Source organism: Dendrobates tinctorius, unplaced genomic scaffold, assembly GCF_039654945.1.
Source record: "Dendrobates tinctorius isolate UK_male_01 unplaced genomic scaffold, ASM3965494v1 ptg000038l, whole genome shotgun sequence".
NCBI classification, from domain to species: domain Eukaryota; kingdom Metazoa; phylum Chordata; class Amphibia; order Anura; family Dendrobatidae; genus Dendrobates; species Dendrobates tinctorius.
The window spans coordinates 7,323,141-7,338,553 of record NW_027361706.1 but is presented as its reverse complement, the minus strand read 5'-3'; the positions used below and the strand labels follow the sequence as shown (position 1 = coordinate 7,338,553).

The 15,413-nt window shown below is 43.3% G+C and overlaps 2 protein-coding genes across 2 annotated transcripts in view; one reads left to right on the top strand and one right to left on the bottom strand.

Moving 5' to 3' along the window:
• The window catches only part of LRTM1 (leucine rich repeats and transmembrane domains 1), a 255,931-nt gene that overhangs the window by 173,095 nt on the left and 67,423 nt on the right, over window positions 1–15,413 (bottom strand). The gene's annotated exons all lie outside the window — the stretch shown is intronic.
• Window positions 1–15,413, top strand: part of CACNA2D3 (calcium voltage-gated channel auxiliary subunit alpha2delta 3) — a 1,008,555-nt gene that overhangs the window by 930,017 nt on the left and 63,125 nt on the right. The window contains exons 30-33 of the mRNA XM_073574154.1: window positions 3,638–3,713; window positions 5,763–5,815; window positions 8,111–8,166; window positions 14,406–14,517. Coding sequence (XP_073430255.1) covers window positions 3,638–3,713; window positions 5,763–5,815; window positions 8,111–8,166; window positions 14,406–14,517 — 297 coding nt within the window. The remainder of the gene's footprint in view (window positions 1–3,637; window positions 3,714–5,762; window positions 5,816–8,110; window positions 8,167–14,405; window positions 14,518–15,413) is intronic.

The following is a 15,413-nucleotide window of genomic DNA, read 5'->3' as shown; positions in this document are numbered from 1 at the left end:
TGTGTTCTCCTGTCTTCTGTGCTGTGCACTCCGGTCTACTGTGTGCTCCTGTCTGCTGAGCTGTGTGCTCCTGTCTGCTGAGCTGTGTGCTCCTGTCTGCTAAGCTGTGTTCTCCTGTCTTCTGTGCTGTGTGCTCCGGTCTACTGTGTGCTCCTGTCTGCTGAGCTGTGTGCTTCTGTCTGCTGAGCTGTGTGCTCCTGTCTGCTGAGCTGTGTGCTTCTGTCTGCTGAGCTGTGTGCTTCTGTCTGCTGAACTATGCGCTCCTCTCTGCTGAGATGTGCACTCCTGTCTGCTGAGCTGTGTGCTCCTCTCTGCTGAGATGTGCACTCCTGTCTGCTGAGATGTGTGCTCCTGTCTGCTGAGCTGTGTTCTCCTGGCTGCTGAGCTGTATGCTCCTGTCTGCTGAGCTGTGTGCTTCTGTCTGCTGAGCTGTGTGTTCCTGTCTGCTGAGCTATGCACTCCTGTCTGCTGAGCTGTGTGCTTCTGTCTGCTGAGCTGTGTGTTCCTGTCTGCTGAGCTATGCACTCCTGTCTGCTGAGCTGTGTGCTCCTGTCTGCTGAGCTGTGTGCTCCTGTCTGCTGAGCTATGCACTCCTGTCTGCTGAGCTGTGTGCTCCTGTCTGCTGAGCTATGCGCTCCTGTCTGCTGAGCTGTGTGCTCCTGTCTGCTGAGCTATGCACTCCTGTTATGATTGAGTCACCGAGGAGGAAAAAACAAAACACAAGCTCAGCCCAGAAAACAGAGAGGTTGGAAACTAGCAGATTGCAGACCCCTAATCCTAACTAGCAGTAGCCGTGGAGTGTTCCTGCGGTGATCCTAGACACCTCGTCATAGCCGGAGATCTACATAAGTTTAAAGAGAGAGAAAGGAAAAACTGACTGCGCCAGAGCAGACACCAAAGCAATAGGCAACCCCCAACATATAATGACGGTGAAGCAAGATGAAAACACTAACACAGATAGAAAGATAGGTTGAGCAAACGATGAGGTCCAAGCTAACTAAAAAGGACAGGATAGAAAAGCTACTGCCTGCAATCGAGAAAACCCTGCTAAAAATATTACCAACACAACTGATAAGCAAAAAGGACCGTGAAGTCACTAGACTTCAAACCCTATATCAGCACTCAGAATATTCTGGAAGCAGAGCAAAAGAGAACACTGATCAAGGAAGAAGAATCCAGCACACCCCCGGCCGGGGATGGCTGAACTCCAAAAAACAAGGTAAACAAAACCAAAACTAATAGCAGAGCAAAAACTTATCTTTGGAAGCAGGAATCAGACCGGTCTCCAAGAATCCAGCAGAGAAATCACCAGCAACTCTGAAGGGCGTTGGCTGCCTTATATTCAGTCAGAAGTTCCACCCACCTTTCGTGTCTACCTCTTTCCTCATAGACTGTAAGCTTGCGAGCAGGGCCCTCTTTCCTCTTGGTATTTGTTATAATCTACTGTATGTGATTATTGTTATGCTGTAATGTCTATTGTCTGTACAAATCCCCTCTGAAATGTAAAGTGCTGCGGAATATGTCGGCACTATAAAAATAAAATTTATTATTATTTTTATTAAGTTCCCGTTACCCAGTCACCATCCACCTGATCAGGTGTTTGGTAATCAGCCTCACTACCTTCCTTCACCAGAAGAGGGAGATCCTCGGACACAAAAGATGAATGAACAGATGAGCTCACAACACATTCCTGTCTGCTGAGCTGTGTGCTCCTGTCTGCTAAGCTGTGTGCTCCTGTCTGCTGAGCAGTGTGCTCCTGTCTGCTGAGCAGTGTGCTCCTGTCTGCTGAGCTATGCACTCCTGTCTGCTGAGCTGTGTGCTCCTGTCTGCTAAGCTGTGTGCTCCTGTCTGCTGAGCTGTATGCTCCTGTCTGCTGAGCTGTGTGCTTCTGTCTGCTGAGCTGTGTGTTCCTGTCTGCTGAGCTATGCACTCCTGTCTGCTGAGCTGTGTGCTCCTGTCTGCTAAGCTGTGTGCTCCTGTCTGCTGAGCTGTGTGCTTCTGTCTGCTGAGCTGTGTGTTCCTGTCTGCTGAGCTATGCACTCCTGTCTGCTGAGCTGTGTGCTCCTGTCTGCTGAGCTGTGTGCTCCTGTCTGCTGAGCTGTGTGCTCCTGTCTGCTGAGCTATGCACTCCTGTCTGCTGAGCTGTGTGCTCCTGGCTGCTTAGCGATGCACTCCTGTCTGCTGAGCTGTGTGCTCCTGTCTGCTAATCTGTGCGCTCCTGTATGCTGAGCTGTATGCTCCTGTCTGCTGAGCTGTGTGCTTCTGTCTGCTGAGCTGTGTGTTCCTGTCTGCTGAGCTATGCACTCCTGTCTGCTGAGCTGTGTGCTCCTCTCTGCTGAGCTATGCGCTCTTGTCTGCTGAGCTGTATGCTCCTGTCTGCTGAGCTGTACGCTCCTGTCTGCTGAGCTGTGTGCTTCTGTCTGCTGAGCTGTGTGCTCCTGTCTGCTAATCTGTGCGCTCCTGTATGCTGAGCTGTACGCTCCTGTCTGCTGAGCTGTGTGCTTCTGTCTGCTGAGCTGTGTGTTCCTGTCTGCTGAGCTATGCACTCCTGTCTGCTGAGCTGTGTGCTCCTCTCTGCTGAGCTATGCGCTCTTGTCTGCTGAGCTGTATGCTCCTGTCTGCTGAGCTGTACGCTCCTGTCTGCTGAGCTGTATGCTCCTGTCTGCTGAGCTGTACGCTCCTGTCTGCTGAGCTGTACGCTCCTGTCTGCTGAGCTGTGTGCTTCTGTCTGCTGAGCTGTGTGCTCCTGTCTGCTAATCTGTGCGCTCCTGTATGCTGAGCTGTGTGTTCCTGTCTGCTGAGCTATGCACTCCTGTCTGCTGAGCTGTGTGCTCATCTCTGCTGAGCTATGCGCTCTTGTCTGCTGAGCTGTACGCTCCTGTCTGCTGAGCTGTACGCTCCTGTCTGCTGAGCTGTGTGCTTCTGTCTGCTGAGCTGTGTGTTCCTGTCTGCTGAGCCATGCACTCCTGTCTGCTGAGCTGTGTGCTCCTCTCTGCTGAGCTATGCGCTCTTGTCTGCTGAGCTGTGTGCTTCTGTCTGCTGAGCTGTGCGCTCCTGTCTGCTGAACTATGCGCTCCTGTCTGCTAAGATGTGCCCTTCTGTCTGCTGAGATGTGCGCTCCTGTCTGTTCAGAAGTGCACTTCTGTCTGCTGAGATGTGCGCTCCTGTCTGCTGAGATGTGCCCTTCTGTCTGCTGAGATGTGCGCTCCTGTCTGCTGAGATGTGCCCTTCTGTCTGCTGAGATGTGCGCTCCTGTCTGCTCAGATGTGCACTTCTGTCTGCTGAGCTGTGCGCTCCTGTCTGCTGAACTATGCGTTCCTGTCTGCTGAACTATGCGTTCCTGTCTGCTGAACTATGCACTTCTGTCTGCTGAGCTGTGCGCTCCTGTCTGCTGAACTATGCACTTCTGTCTGCTGAGCTGTGCGCTCCTGTCTGCTGAGATGTGTGCATGTGTGCTCCTGTCTGCTGAGCTGTGCACATCTCAAAAAAGTTTTTTAGTTTTCGGTGAGGATCTTAGCACTCGGACCTCCATCTACTTTTAATTATAAGAGCATTGAATGTTGAAAAAATGTTTGCCTTCTCTTCAAGTGATGCAAATGAGCGTTGACTGAAATTATTTTATTTTTTTATTCTCTAGAATAACCCTATATGACTATCAAGCCATGTGCAGAACTAATAAGGAGAGCAGTGACAGTGCGCACAGCTTACTCGATGTAAGTCGACCTTCCATATCTAGCAGTATATGTATAGGCATACCCTATACTAATGATTGTATATAATTAATATTATGACCATGTAAGCGTAAAGTATACTTTTCTTATCAAGGGTTTAGCTTCCATAAAGGCCACACAATGTGATTGCTGTTGATGCTTTGGGGGGTAGAGGACTCTTCCTGGTTGGTCTCATCCACTTTGCCATTGGATATCAATAACTTGTATTGGACTCTCCTCGTCAAAGCATCTAAAAATGACATATATGCATTGCACTAGATTTATTAGGGGCTTTAAAGAGAATCTGTCACCCCATTTTTGGCCTATGAGCTGCGGCCACAGCCATCAGGGGCTTATCTACAGCATTCTGTAATGCTGTAGTTAAGCCCCCGATGTAACCTGAAAGATAAGAAAAACAAGTTAGATTATACTCACTGGGGGGGCAGGTGCGGTGGGTGTCTTGGTCCAGGTCCGGCGCCTCCCATCGTCTAGCGATGATATCCTCCTTCTTACTTCTGCTGCGGCTCCTGCGCAGGCGTACTTTATCTACCCTGTTGAGGGCAGAGTAAAGTACTGCAGTGCGCAGGAGCCGGGAAAAGTCAGATCGGTCCGGCGACGGCGCACTGCAGTACTTTACTCTGCCCTCAACAGGGCAGATAAAGTACGCCTGCGCAGGAGCCCTGGCAGAAGTAAGAAGGAGGACGTCATTGCTAGAAGATGGGAGGCAACGGACCGGACCGCGACACCCATCGGAACGGACTGGACCCCCGGGTGAGTATAATCTAACTCGTTTTTCTTACCTTTCAGGTTACATCGGGGGCTACAGCATTACAGAATACTGTAGATAAGCCCCTGATGGCTGTGGCCGCAGCTCATGGGTTGACAGATTCCCTTTAAACATCTCGGGCAGTGTGTTATCTTCCCTGACAACAAAAGGATCGGGTATTAAAGTTCCAACTGTCCAATCCTTCACAATTGGCCCCATACACATTACATAGTCAGCCGATTACCCTGACTTTCTTCTAATGTATAAGGGGTCTTCAGTTTAATTCTTGTAAAATAAGAATTATTATGGTATATCTACCACATTGTAGGGTACAAATTATCCCAAGGATGAAAAAGTATATAGCAGGAAACAAACTCAAGACCCTTTTATATTGTTTAGAACACCCAGCACCATACTGGTGGGGCCCATTTTTATCTTATGGTATGTAGCCCCTAGTCATGTTATACACAACATTGCTTCTTCTGTTTAAATTTCCACTCTACCTATGTGACGAGAATTGTGTGGACAACTCTTTCCCTTATCCCCATTCAGATGTCCATGCTAAAAATCGGGCAAGTTAGGTCCAGAAATTGAAGACATGACAGAATTCCCTGTAAACAGAAGCTGCCTGCTACTTACATGGGCTAAATTGGTTCATAAATTGGACCAGAGTAGTGCATGCTATAATTTTTTTCTACACAGACCATTGGTCCATGTTGGAAATTGACCATGTGTGCGGCCACATTGGCTATAGTGTGTCCTTGTGCTTTATGTGTGCGGTCAAGGTCAACACACGTATAAATAATTCACTTGTCTGAATGATCCCATAGGGTCATTTTCGGACCCACCATGTGCAACCTATGTAAGGCTTCAGAATCGTAAAAAGTCCTCATTCGTTTATACCGGCATAGACCTATCTTATTATGGTCATTTTAATAAGACCAACGTTTACCTTGATTTTCCCTCTTTTGGGGCAAAATTTTACATAGATAGGTACATCAAGATCAAGGTAAAGTAACTTGTTGTTGACACCTGAAGCCCAATACTCAAAAAAAAAATGCCCGTCTAGTCCAACGTAACTGGGCAGTTGGAATTGGATCCATGTTGCCGATCACTGCTTTTGGCACTGATTCTTCCCTGACGCCATTTTTTTTTTTTTGCTACGTCTCATGCCACGAAATGTGTGCGCCCGCTCTGTGTAGGTGAAAGCTTTGTAATTGTACATTTTTCTTGCGTAAAGATGAAAGACCTTTCCTCCACATCATTACATATCTGCTCTTTTCCAGCCCTATCATGCCTTGTTTGCTGCTGTAAAATGGATAATGACAGAGCTTATCCTGTAAGTCTATTTCCGTCATTACAAGGCGCGTCGGCCCTGCACGCTCTAAGAATGTTTATTGCATCACACAAATTAGCAAACAGTCAGGAGCATGTACTTACCACACACATTTTAAGTCTAGTGTAGTCTTCTGAATGTGGACAGATACTAGGAAATGCGCTGATTGTGGTTACAGTCTTGTGGTAGGTAATGGTTGCATGCTGCCTGGGTGGGCTTCCGCCAATACATCAAACCATCTAGATGATTCATTCTGTTTCTTTGTGAGTTCATGTTCTGTGAAATAGTTTCTTAGATGCTCATGTCAGGCTCAAGACGAGCTGTCAGGTGTCGGTGAGACGTAGGCTTTGTGCTGTCGGACAGGCATACAATTTTCCTGTTGTCAATAGTACAAATGTATCGCACAAGTCTTTTATTCGGAATACTTTACTTTTGAGATAACAATCAAGACTACGGATTTTTCTTTTGATATCATCTTCAAATATATACATGACTTAAGCATACTTGGACTGATGAAAAATTGATAGCAGAATAGAACGTCCAAGTGTTTCCAGACGTTGGAGAAAACACTGGACTTTGATAGTAGTCGTCATTAACAATTAAATACAAAGTCCCAGGAACTAATGACATCCAAAGGCAGGATGTAATAGGGTAGTAGAGAGTAGAGTTGGGCGAATTTGTTTGGATTCGGTTGCCGAACCTGAATTTGCCATATTCGTGCCATATAGGTACCCTATTCGTGACGAACGTATGGTTTATGATCGGCTCCGAACATATTCGGTAATTTTTACTCTCATTGACTTTAATGACATTTGGCTGTGTTCGACGAATATTGCAAAAACAATATTCGGTGCCGATCGTATTCGAAACCGAATTCGAACAAATTCTCTCAACTCTAGTAGTGAGTCCCCCATTAAAAATCACATAATACACTTGGTAGTTACAGTTCACCAAGGCACTGTTCTCACCTAATACCACAGCATGCTTTGTCGGAGTAATTCACACATGGTGGGAGCAATTGACACCAATGGGAACATTTATCCCTGTTACAAAATGGAGGCTGAATGTCCGACCATTCATTCTTTATGAGGCTGGCAGGAAAAGCTGAGTGTAGGTCTCGGCAATTCAGTAAGAAATGAGTACAGCTGAGATCGCACTTATGCACTGTTTCTCCAGTCTAAAAATTCCCAATTTTACTGATCAGTCCGAGTGATACTACCCTTACCGATCAACTATCTTCTTGTTTTCAATGTACAACCCTTTTAAGGTCAATAGTTGTCAAAAAACCCAGGTGACTCAGTTACATTTTACCATTTCTGGTCACCCCTAGTAATGAGGACACGTGAGCACTCTAGAACTTCATAAAGAAGAACTTTCACACGCTAGATCCTCTTTATTAACGCCAAAGTTAACATCACAGAGGCCATGAGTGTGAGTTAATTTCACACAAACTGTCCCTATTTTACATAATGTAAATTAAGTTTGCAAAATACACATATAGCAACACTTGTAGTACCCCAACGCATTTACTCAGGAGTAGAATTGGCATCTACCCACCTGCCTCTATCCTTGATAGCCCCTAAAGTCAATCCGTCCTACCAGCCCATTCTTCCCACTAGCGTTTCCGAACCATAGGACATTATATGCCACCAGCCCTTCCCACCTTGAAATCCTACACAGTTCTTACAAGGCCCAGTTAAGCTTTCCAGAGAGTCTTTTTCAATCCAAATTACATTGGGTCCAATCCTGGATGATATCTCTCACAAAATCAGCAAACCAACCAGGACTGACTTTACAACATCACTACAACAGCCTGAAAACATCACCTCCAAATCCCAATGATCCACTAAAGATCTGGAATCTGCTCTCAGCCCATTGTCCTAAAGTGGAATCTATAGCTGTTGTTTACCTTGCTAGGAGACACCTAACAGGACCACTTATGGGTCTCAGGAAAGCACACCAACTGACCCAGTATCATCCAATCCCCACACGCTCTAAAAGGTGACTCTACTGTCAAAATTTGGAATATGTGTCTGTTTATTGAGGTAGGCATTTTCCCAAAGTAGGTTTTAAGTCTTTAAAGTGGACTTCTACCCATAATCATATTCTGCTATGACAGAAGATGATAATTGTATAGATGTCTGAAATTTCCAAGACAATACCCACAATATCACACCGTTGATAGGCTTAGTTATAGGTGCAGTTATCCAACTGAGCATCATACATACAGTACTTGCAGCTAGACAATATTTGAAACTGATCCTACAAACTTATGATTATATTCTCTTACCTCCACAGATTCCTGGTGGAATTTAATCTATGCAGTTGGTGGAACTCAGGCCATTCTGTGAAAGGTAATATTCTGATATTTGTGTATTGTAATACAGTAAGCTTAAAGAGAACTGTAAAAGAGCTTAAAGGGAATCTGCCAGAAGGATCAACCCTCCTAAGCCATCTATTTGTGGATGTTGGTCATGAAACTTGAATGAAATGATACCTTGATATCTGCGATCCAAAATCTTATTCCAGAGAAATTCATGTTTTTCTCAATATGTAAATTAATTGCTAAGATTTATGGGCTGGACATAGATCTCCCCAAGTATCTGCCTCCAGAGCTTATTTTAAATATAAGGGGCCATTACCAGCATGATAAATGTAATGACTGACAGTTTGCTCTTCTGATCTTCATGTCTCACACTGGTAACACCTCCTAGTCCTTAAATTTCAGATAAGCACTGGAGACAGATTCTCAGGAAGATCTATGTCCTTCCCATACATCTTAATAGTTCAATTACATATAAGAAAAGTTTGTATTTCTCTGGAATAAGATATCGGTATAAGTATCATTTTATTCAATTCTCTATGACCTGCTGACAGATTACCACTCAGCTTAAGAACAGGGTGCAACAACAAAAAAAAGACCATAGCTGAGATTGGTCTGTTTTTTAAGTAATTAGTTGGATGAAACTAACCTCCATTGTCTTTATGACGGAAATGAACTATTTTCAGAATGGGTTTCTCAATCCTATTCACTACAATGATACTAAGCTTTAAAAACTAAGGACAGCAACAACAAATGTGCAGAGCTTTGCCTGGTGATCGATAAAGAGAAGTGTTTTCCTAAGGAAACGTGGTGCCAGTGGCCGATCATGGTCTCTTCAATCATTTGATTCTCAGGGAACCGAAAAACTGAACATAGATTTTCTATTGGTGGAATAACCAAAAAATTTAGTATCAACTTAAAATTCCTGGAAAATCCTTTTACCGTGAGTATATTGGCCTTTGCTCTAGCGGTTCATTTCTATCACTGTAAATCAGGTCCTTGTCCCTCTTCCATGTTTCACCCGATAGACACCAGTCCATATAAGCCCCGAGGCTGATTGTTGTACAATGGCCATTATTGACAATACTTCCATCGTGATGATCATTATTTTTTATAACAAATTGGTAATACTTTCTCCCGATTTGTTAGCTTGACTTAGCAACTGGAATTCATCCCTTACTAACCCTTTCGCCGGTCTACTCACGGTGGTGACACAGGTATTCTTAAAGTTGATTTCAAAAGTTTTAAAAATGTCTGCTTCGCTACACATTCTCGCATACAATTTTTCTAGAAAAGATTAGAGATTTTCATCAAATTACGCAGACGAATGAAAATAGAGCGCATCTAATGCTGAAACCGCATTTACATCATATGTATTTCCAAGAAAAGAAAAACAGTTTGGAGCCAACTATTAAACTCATTTATAAAAGAATGCCCCCCTGCAGCACACACCATAAAGCTTGCTCTGCTGATCATTCTAATTTTCGGAGGAGTTTTTAAAGGAACTTATTTAGATGGTCATTATTGTCCCTTTGAACTTACAGTAACATTTAGATTTGATCTCTACTTCTTTTTTGTGAAACATTAAATCACGTCTATGCGCAATAGAGAGATTATTCTCACATGTACCAAGATCTACTTATTCTTTTAAAGGGGTGGTCCAGGACTTTAACATTGATGGTCTATCCTTAGGATTGGTCATCTGTGTCTGATTGGTGGGGGTGTGACACCCGGCATCACTGCCGATCAGCTATTCCCGGTGTTGTCGGCGACATATTGATGGAAAAGTGGCCGCAGTTGGGTACTGCACATCCACCCCCATTGATTTGAATAGGGGGAGGATGTGCAGTACCTGGCCATGGCCACTATACAGTCCATGGAACTGTGCTGTGCAGCTCCGTAACAAAGCAGTCCTGGCTGCCACCAACATTGGAAATCTCTGATCGGCGGGGATACCGGGTGTAGCACCCCCACTGATCAGACATTGATGACCTAACCTATCCTAAGGATATGCTATCAATGTTAAAGTCCTGGATAACCCCTTTAACCAATAGTATATGCACAAGGGGCTTAGCTTTCTAACTGGCATCTTCCCAGCCCAATTCTCCAGACATCTGCCATATATGTGCATTAGAAAGAGATGTGTGGAGTGGACCCCGCTATATACACTGCAATTGGAGCTAGCTCTGATTGCAGCAGTTTAACTCTTTGGATGCTGTGGTGCACAGCGATCACGGCATTTAAGTAGTTAAATAGAGGAAATAAATCACCTCTGTCACTCCCAGTTTGGTCCTTGACACACGATTACAGGAACCCAATGTATCGTTCTCATGGTAGCCAAGTGCCATTGGAGAATCTCCAGTTCTCAGCTTTGCTATGTGTGTCCCAGGATGTCTAGGTACACCCCTTGGTACAACAGTATCTTATGGCAAACGTGGACAGATTTTTTAATTGATAGAATGGAGTATAATTTATTGATCACTGCAGATCTGAACTCTAGGATCTCTACCAATCCCAAGAAAAGGTCTTTGGAGAACCCCATCTGAATGGAGTGGAGGCCAAATATGCACACTTTCACTCCATTGATTCTCAATAGGACAGCTGGAGAGAGGCGAGTTCTCGAGATGGGTGGAAGTCTCAGTCATCGATAAGTTTTCACCTCTCCTATAAAATATCCCCAACCTTACTCATCGTTAAATTCTATTATATAAAAAAAAGGTAAAATGTAATAATCAGAAGATACTACTTAGTATGCTGCCTTAAGCAACCCTTACTAAGCGTGAGATTTGGCATACTCCTTCAGCTCCCTTCGCTTTGCTTGACTTTACGCAGAAGACGCCAGGTTGGTCCACTTCATTTTATTGTATCTCACAAGTAAGTCTCTGTTCACCTTTTGCTTTCCGTTACAGAAATGAAGAATTTTCTTGATCTCTATAGGTTTATAGAGGTACCATAAAGTCATGTGACCAAAAGACAAAATGAATAAATACTGGGTTACGTGGAAGCAAAATATTACAGACAGGTCCTTTTCCCAGCAATATGACTTAGTCCATTGAATGGGCAACCTACAGTATGTGATTCTGTATCCATGGCTGCAGTCTGTCCCAAGAAACTCTTTAACACTAATTTTGTTCTTTATTTTAATCAGTAAGAAGTTGCGAACTTGGCCTCTGTCATGTAGAGTAGGTTTAAAACAGCAAGGAACTTGGCTGCAGTGTAGGAAACAAGGGGAATTGGACATTTTCCCTGCAACATCTTGTCTCTTGAATTATCCATTGTTTTCCATTCTCCACTTACAGTTCCTGATCTTTTTTATGTAGAAATATCCAGATGAGAAGTCTTGGACACTGGTTACAAACAAACACATTTGATGGCCTTTTTATAAGAAAGATGATATGTAGACAGATACGATGCCCCTAGACATCATCCACCATCCGTTGGTGTAATGGGTCAACGTTTAGCAATTTGACCATATCATATATATTTGTTGTCAACTGTCTTGTTTTCGATAACTATTGGGGTTGACCTTATTCCTCCTTAAAGTGTATCTGTCATTTCAGGTGTCCTTTCACAATAGACTGTCCTTTGTGTGCATGAGGACTAAAACTATACCTGGCTATTACATGCATTTTTCACCATTTTTTCCACCCTGCACGCTCTCTCTAATTTTCACTGAAATAGTGAGTGGAAACTAGCTGCTATGATGTCTCCCGTACACGGCACGCACAGAGAGATGCCGCTATTCTTTCTCAATGTAGAACATAGAATAATCAGCAGCACGAAAGACATTATGCATCAGTACTGAGCTGTGTGCCTGTGAATCCACCTCCAGGGTGAAATAAATTTGCTAGAAATTACAGCATGATCTTCCTGTGTCTGCTTGATCTCTCACTGTGCTGAGTATTCCTCACTACAACTTCCCCTTCCCTCTCCATAGAGTATAATAGGAGGTGTAACCTGACACTTTACTATGCTAGCAGTCTGTGACATTGACAACTAAAATTTATTTTACTCCTAAATGCATATCTACTCAGTGTCATCATAATCTAATCTCTTTTCTAATATGGGTAACTTAAAAAGTCAATATTCTTCCCTCACTACTCTATCTAACTGCTCTATGTTTTTTTACAAGTTTTTTATGACGCTTCATTTGAGAACTCACTGGGTTAGTGAAACGAGTCATCATCCGGGTGGAGAAGCTGCAGTCACTGTTATAGTCTCTGCCCCCTCCCTGAAATTAAGCATCATCAGTGACCTTCATTTCAATGGCTGGGCTAGTCCCTGCCTAACTGAGCTTGCATTGCCAATTCCAAAAGTGACAGTGCGCTTACTCGCTGGCTCTGAACAGACGTAACGAGTCGGCAAGAGAGTGCACTGTCAGTGCACATTGCAAAAATAATTTTCAGCAAGATAGAAAAGTATGAGTAACATTTGTGGGTTTGATGTAAGTTTTGTAATGTAAGCTGACATCAACCCCACAGGTTAGTAATGGAGAGGCGTCTAAAAGACACCTCCATTATTAACCCTATAGTAAGATTGTAATAATGACACTGCAAGAATAAAGTCCTTTATTTGAAATAAAATTCCCCATTCTCTTTTACCCATTTATTAATGTAAAATAAAAAATAATAAACCACCATATTCCTCACCTATTCGCTAAGAAGATAATCTATATCTGTCCCATGAAGAAGTCCAGCTCTGCTACATCTTGGTGGTTTGTTGAGCGCTGGCATGGTGCAACCACTCAGCAAGTCAGCCAGGACACACAGAGACAGGAGCGTGATTACGCTCCTGCAGTGTGTAGCGCTGACGTGAGAAAGGTCACCGGAGTTCATATCTGTTGAGCCCTCACTGACGTCACCACTACCATCGTGAGAACATTCTCACGGAGTAATAAGCGGCGACATCAGTGAGGTGACCAGGGTTCATCAGCTATGAACTCTGGTGACCTTTTTCACGTCAGTGCTACACACTGCAGAAGCGTAATCACTCTCCTGCCTTAGTGTGTTCCGGCTAGCGTGGAGAGCGTTCACATCACTGATGTGACCGCTCTCAAAATCATCCCGATCATTGTGGGACATCGCCATTAATGGATTATAATCAGATAGGTGAGAAATATAGTGCTTTATTATATTTTGCCTTTTACAGTGGGACACGGGCATTAATGGATTATCGGCGGAAAGGTGAGTATAGTTTTGCTTTTTTGGTTGGTTGGGGAGTTTTTTATTTAAAATAAAGGAGTCTGTGTATTTCTTTCAGTTAAAGGACTTTATACTGCCTGGATAATTTTTACAATTTGGCTATGGGGTTAGTAATGGGGCATCTTATAGCTGCCTCTCCATTATTAACCCCTGGGCTTTAATTGATGTGCTTTTCTTGGGGCGACTGTTAGCAGCTATTTTTAGGCTGGGGAGGACCAATATTCATTGCCCCTTCCCAGTCTGAGAGTACCAGTTTTCAGCTGTCTGCTTTAGCTTGTCTGGTTGTCAAAAATGGGGGGATACCGTTCCATTTTTTAAATTATTTATTTAAATAATTAATAAATATGGCATTGAGACCCCTCTATTTTTGATAACCAGCCAACATAAAGCGGGGGTTGCAGCCTGCAGCTGTTGGTTTTGCATGGCTGGTTACCAAAAATAGAAGAGACCCCACGTCATTTAAAAAAAATATATATATTTATTGCACAGGTGCTGGCTGATAAATGCTCTTATCAGCCTCACCTGCTCTTTTTGCTATCCGCGAGAGCAAGTGTAGGATGATGAGAGCAGTACTGTCATCAGCTGACACCTGTGGCAGTGGTAAACTTTTACCACTGGTCAGAGTTGCTGGCTCATGCCATTGTTCGGGCTTCTGAACGCGAACAGTAACACAGACTTCCTGGAGATATCCATGTTCGGGCTCCATGCATGCATACTAAGTGTTCTGTACGGACCCCGAACTTTACTGTTTGGGCTCGCCCATCACTACCAGAGACATGGTAAAAGAAGACAAACTTTGTCAAAAATACAATTATTAAAACATACACTTCCATGTCTTTTGGGCATTAACAGCTTGTTTATATTGGCGATAGACATTCATTTTCTCAATTCTTCCCTTTAAAAGGGCTCTTAGTTGTAAGATAACTGGAGCATCATCTGTTGCTGTTTAGGTATAGATGGAGAATAAGAATGTATCATTGTAATACCTGAAAAAAGTCACATGGTGGCAGAATAAATAGCGAATATTCTTAATACTTCTCTATTTGTGCTTTTTATTTCCTTTTTTAAGCTCAAAGGCTAAAGCAGACTTTGGAGCCCTGTGATACAGAATATCCAGCTTTTGTATCTGAGAGGACCATAAAGGAGACAACAGGCACCATTAACTGTGATGATTGCACCAAGTAAGTCCTTTACTAAGAGTTGGTTTTGAATAGTGTTTAAAACGTCTGCATTGAATTACTCCTAAACTTTTTAATGAGCAACATGCCAACTCCCTAATTATGCAAGCCATTCCAAGGTGTTACTTGTAAAATGTTTCCATCACCGACCCCCCATTTTTTTTTTCCTTTACCGGGAATAGTAAAATAGGTTGCCCTGTAAATGTGGTCAGCTCTGTAGCCGCAAAATATCGAAAACATTTTCAAAATGCAGCATATGATCTCAAGAGAAAATTACAGAAAATCCAAATGGTTACTTATACCAACATGCTTTCGAATGCTACAGTGATTGCAATGAAATAGATATGGATCAATCAACTTTCATGTTAATCCAATGCATTCAAAGACCTTAACTCACCTCCGGGCCCTGTTGCCCATTGGCTCCTTCCCATCGTACATTAAATATACACTCATCACACTCTTAGAAACATCCTCTCTTGACCCCGTGGTTCTCTAAATCCCGGTCTTTCCCTTCCCGTTAAATTTAAGCTACTAAAACAAATTGTATACCAGTTCTTGATTCGCTTCCTCAGTACATTCTGCTTCTATAAGTTATCTTTGTAAACCTGAAACCCTACCATCTGGTGTCTCACCTGAGAACTTTGCATGTACAATGATATCGGTCTTATTTGTCCGATTTTAAGGAAGGAAAGAAAAACAGGTGTCATGAGAAAAACATCAGCAGTGATGTCAATAGATGGTCTCTCTATTGTCAATCCCATTCTTATTTTTAAAAAGAATTTTGGAATAGTCGAAACGATTTGGAAATTGGAGAACGATCCCAGTGATCATCTGTAATCTGCAGGGAAATCAGTTCAGTTTCTCTGCAGCACCACAACTGGAAAAAATGAAGAATTGCA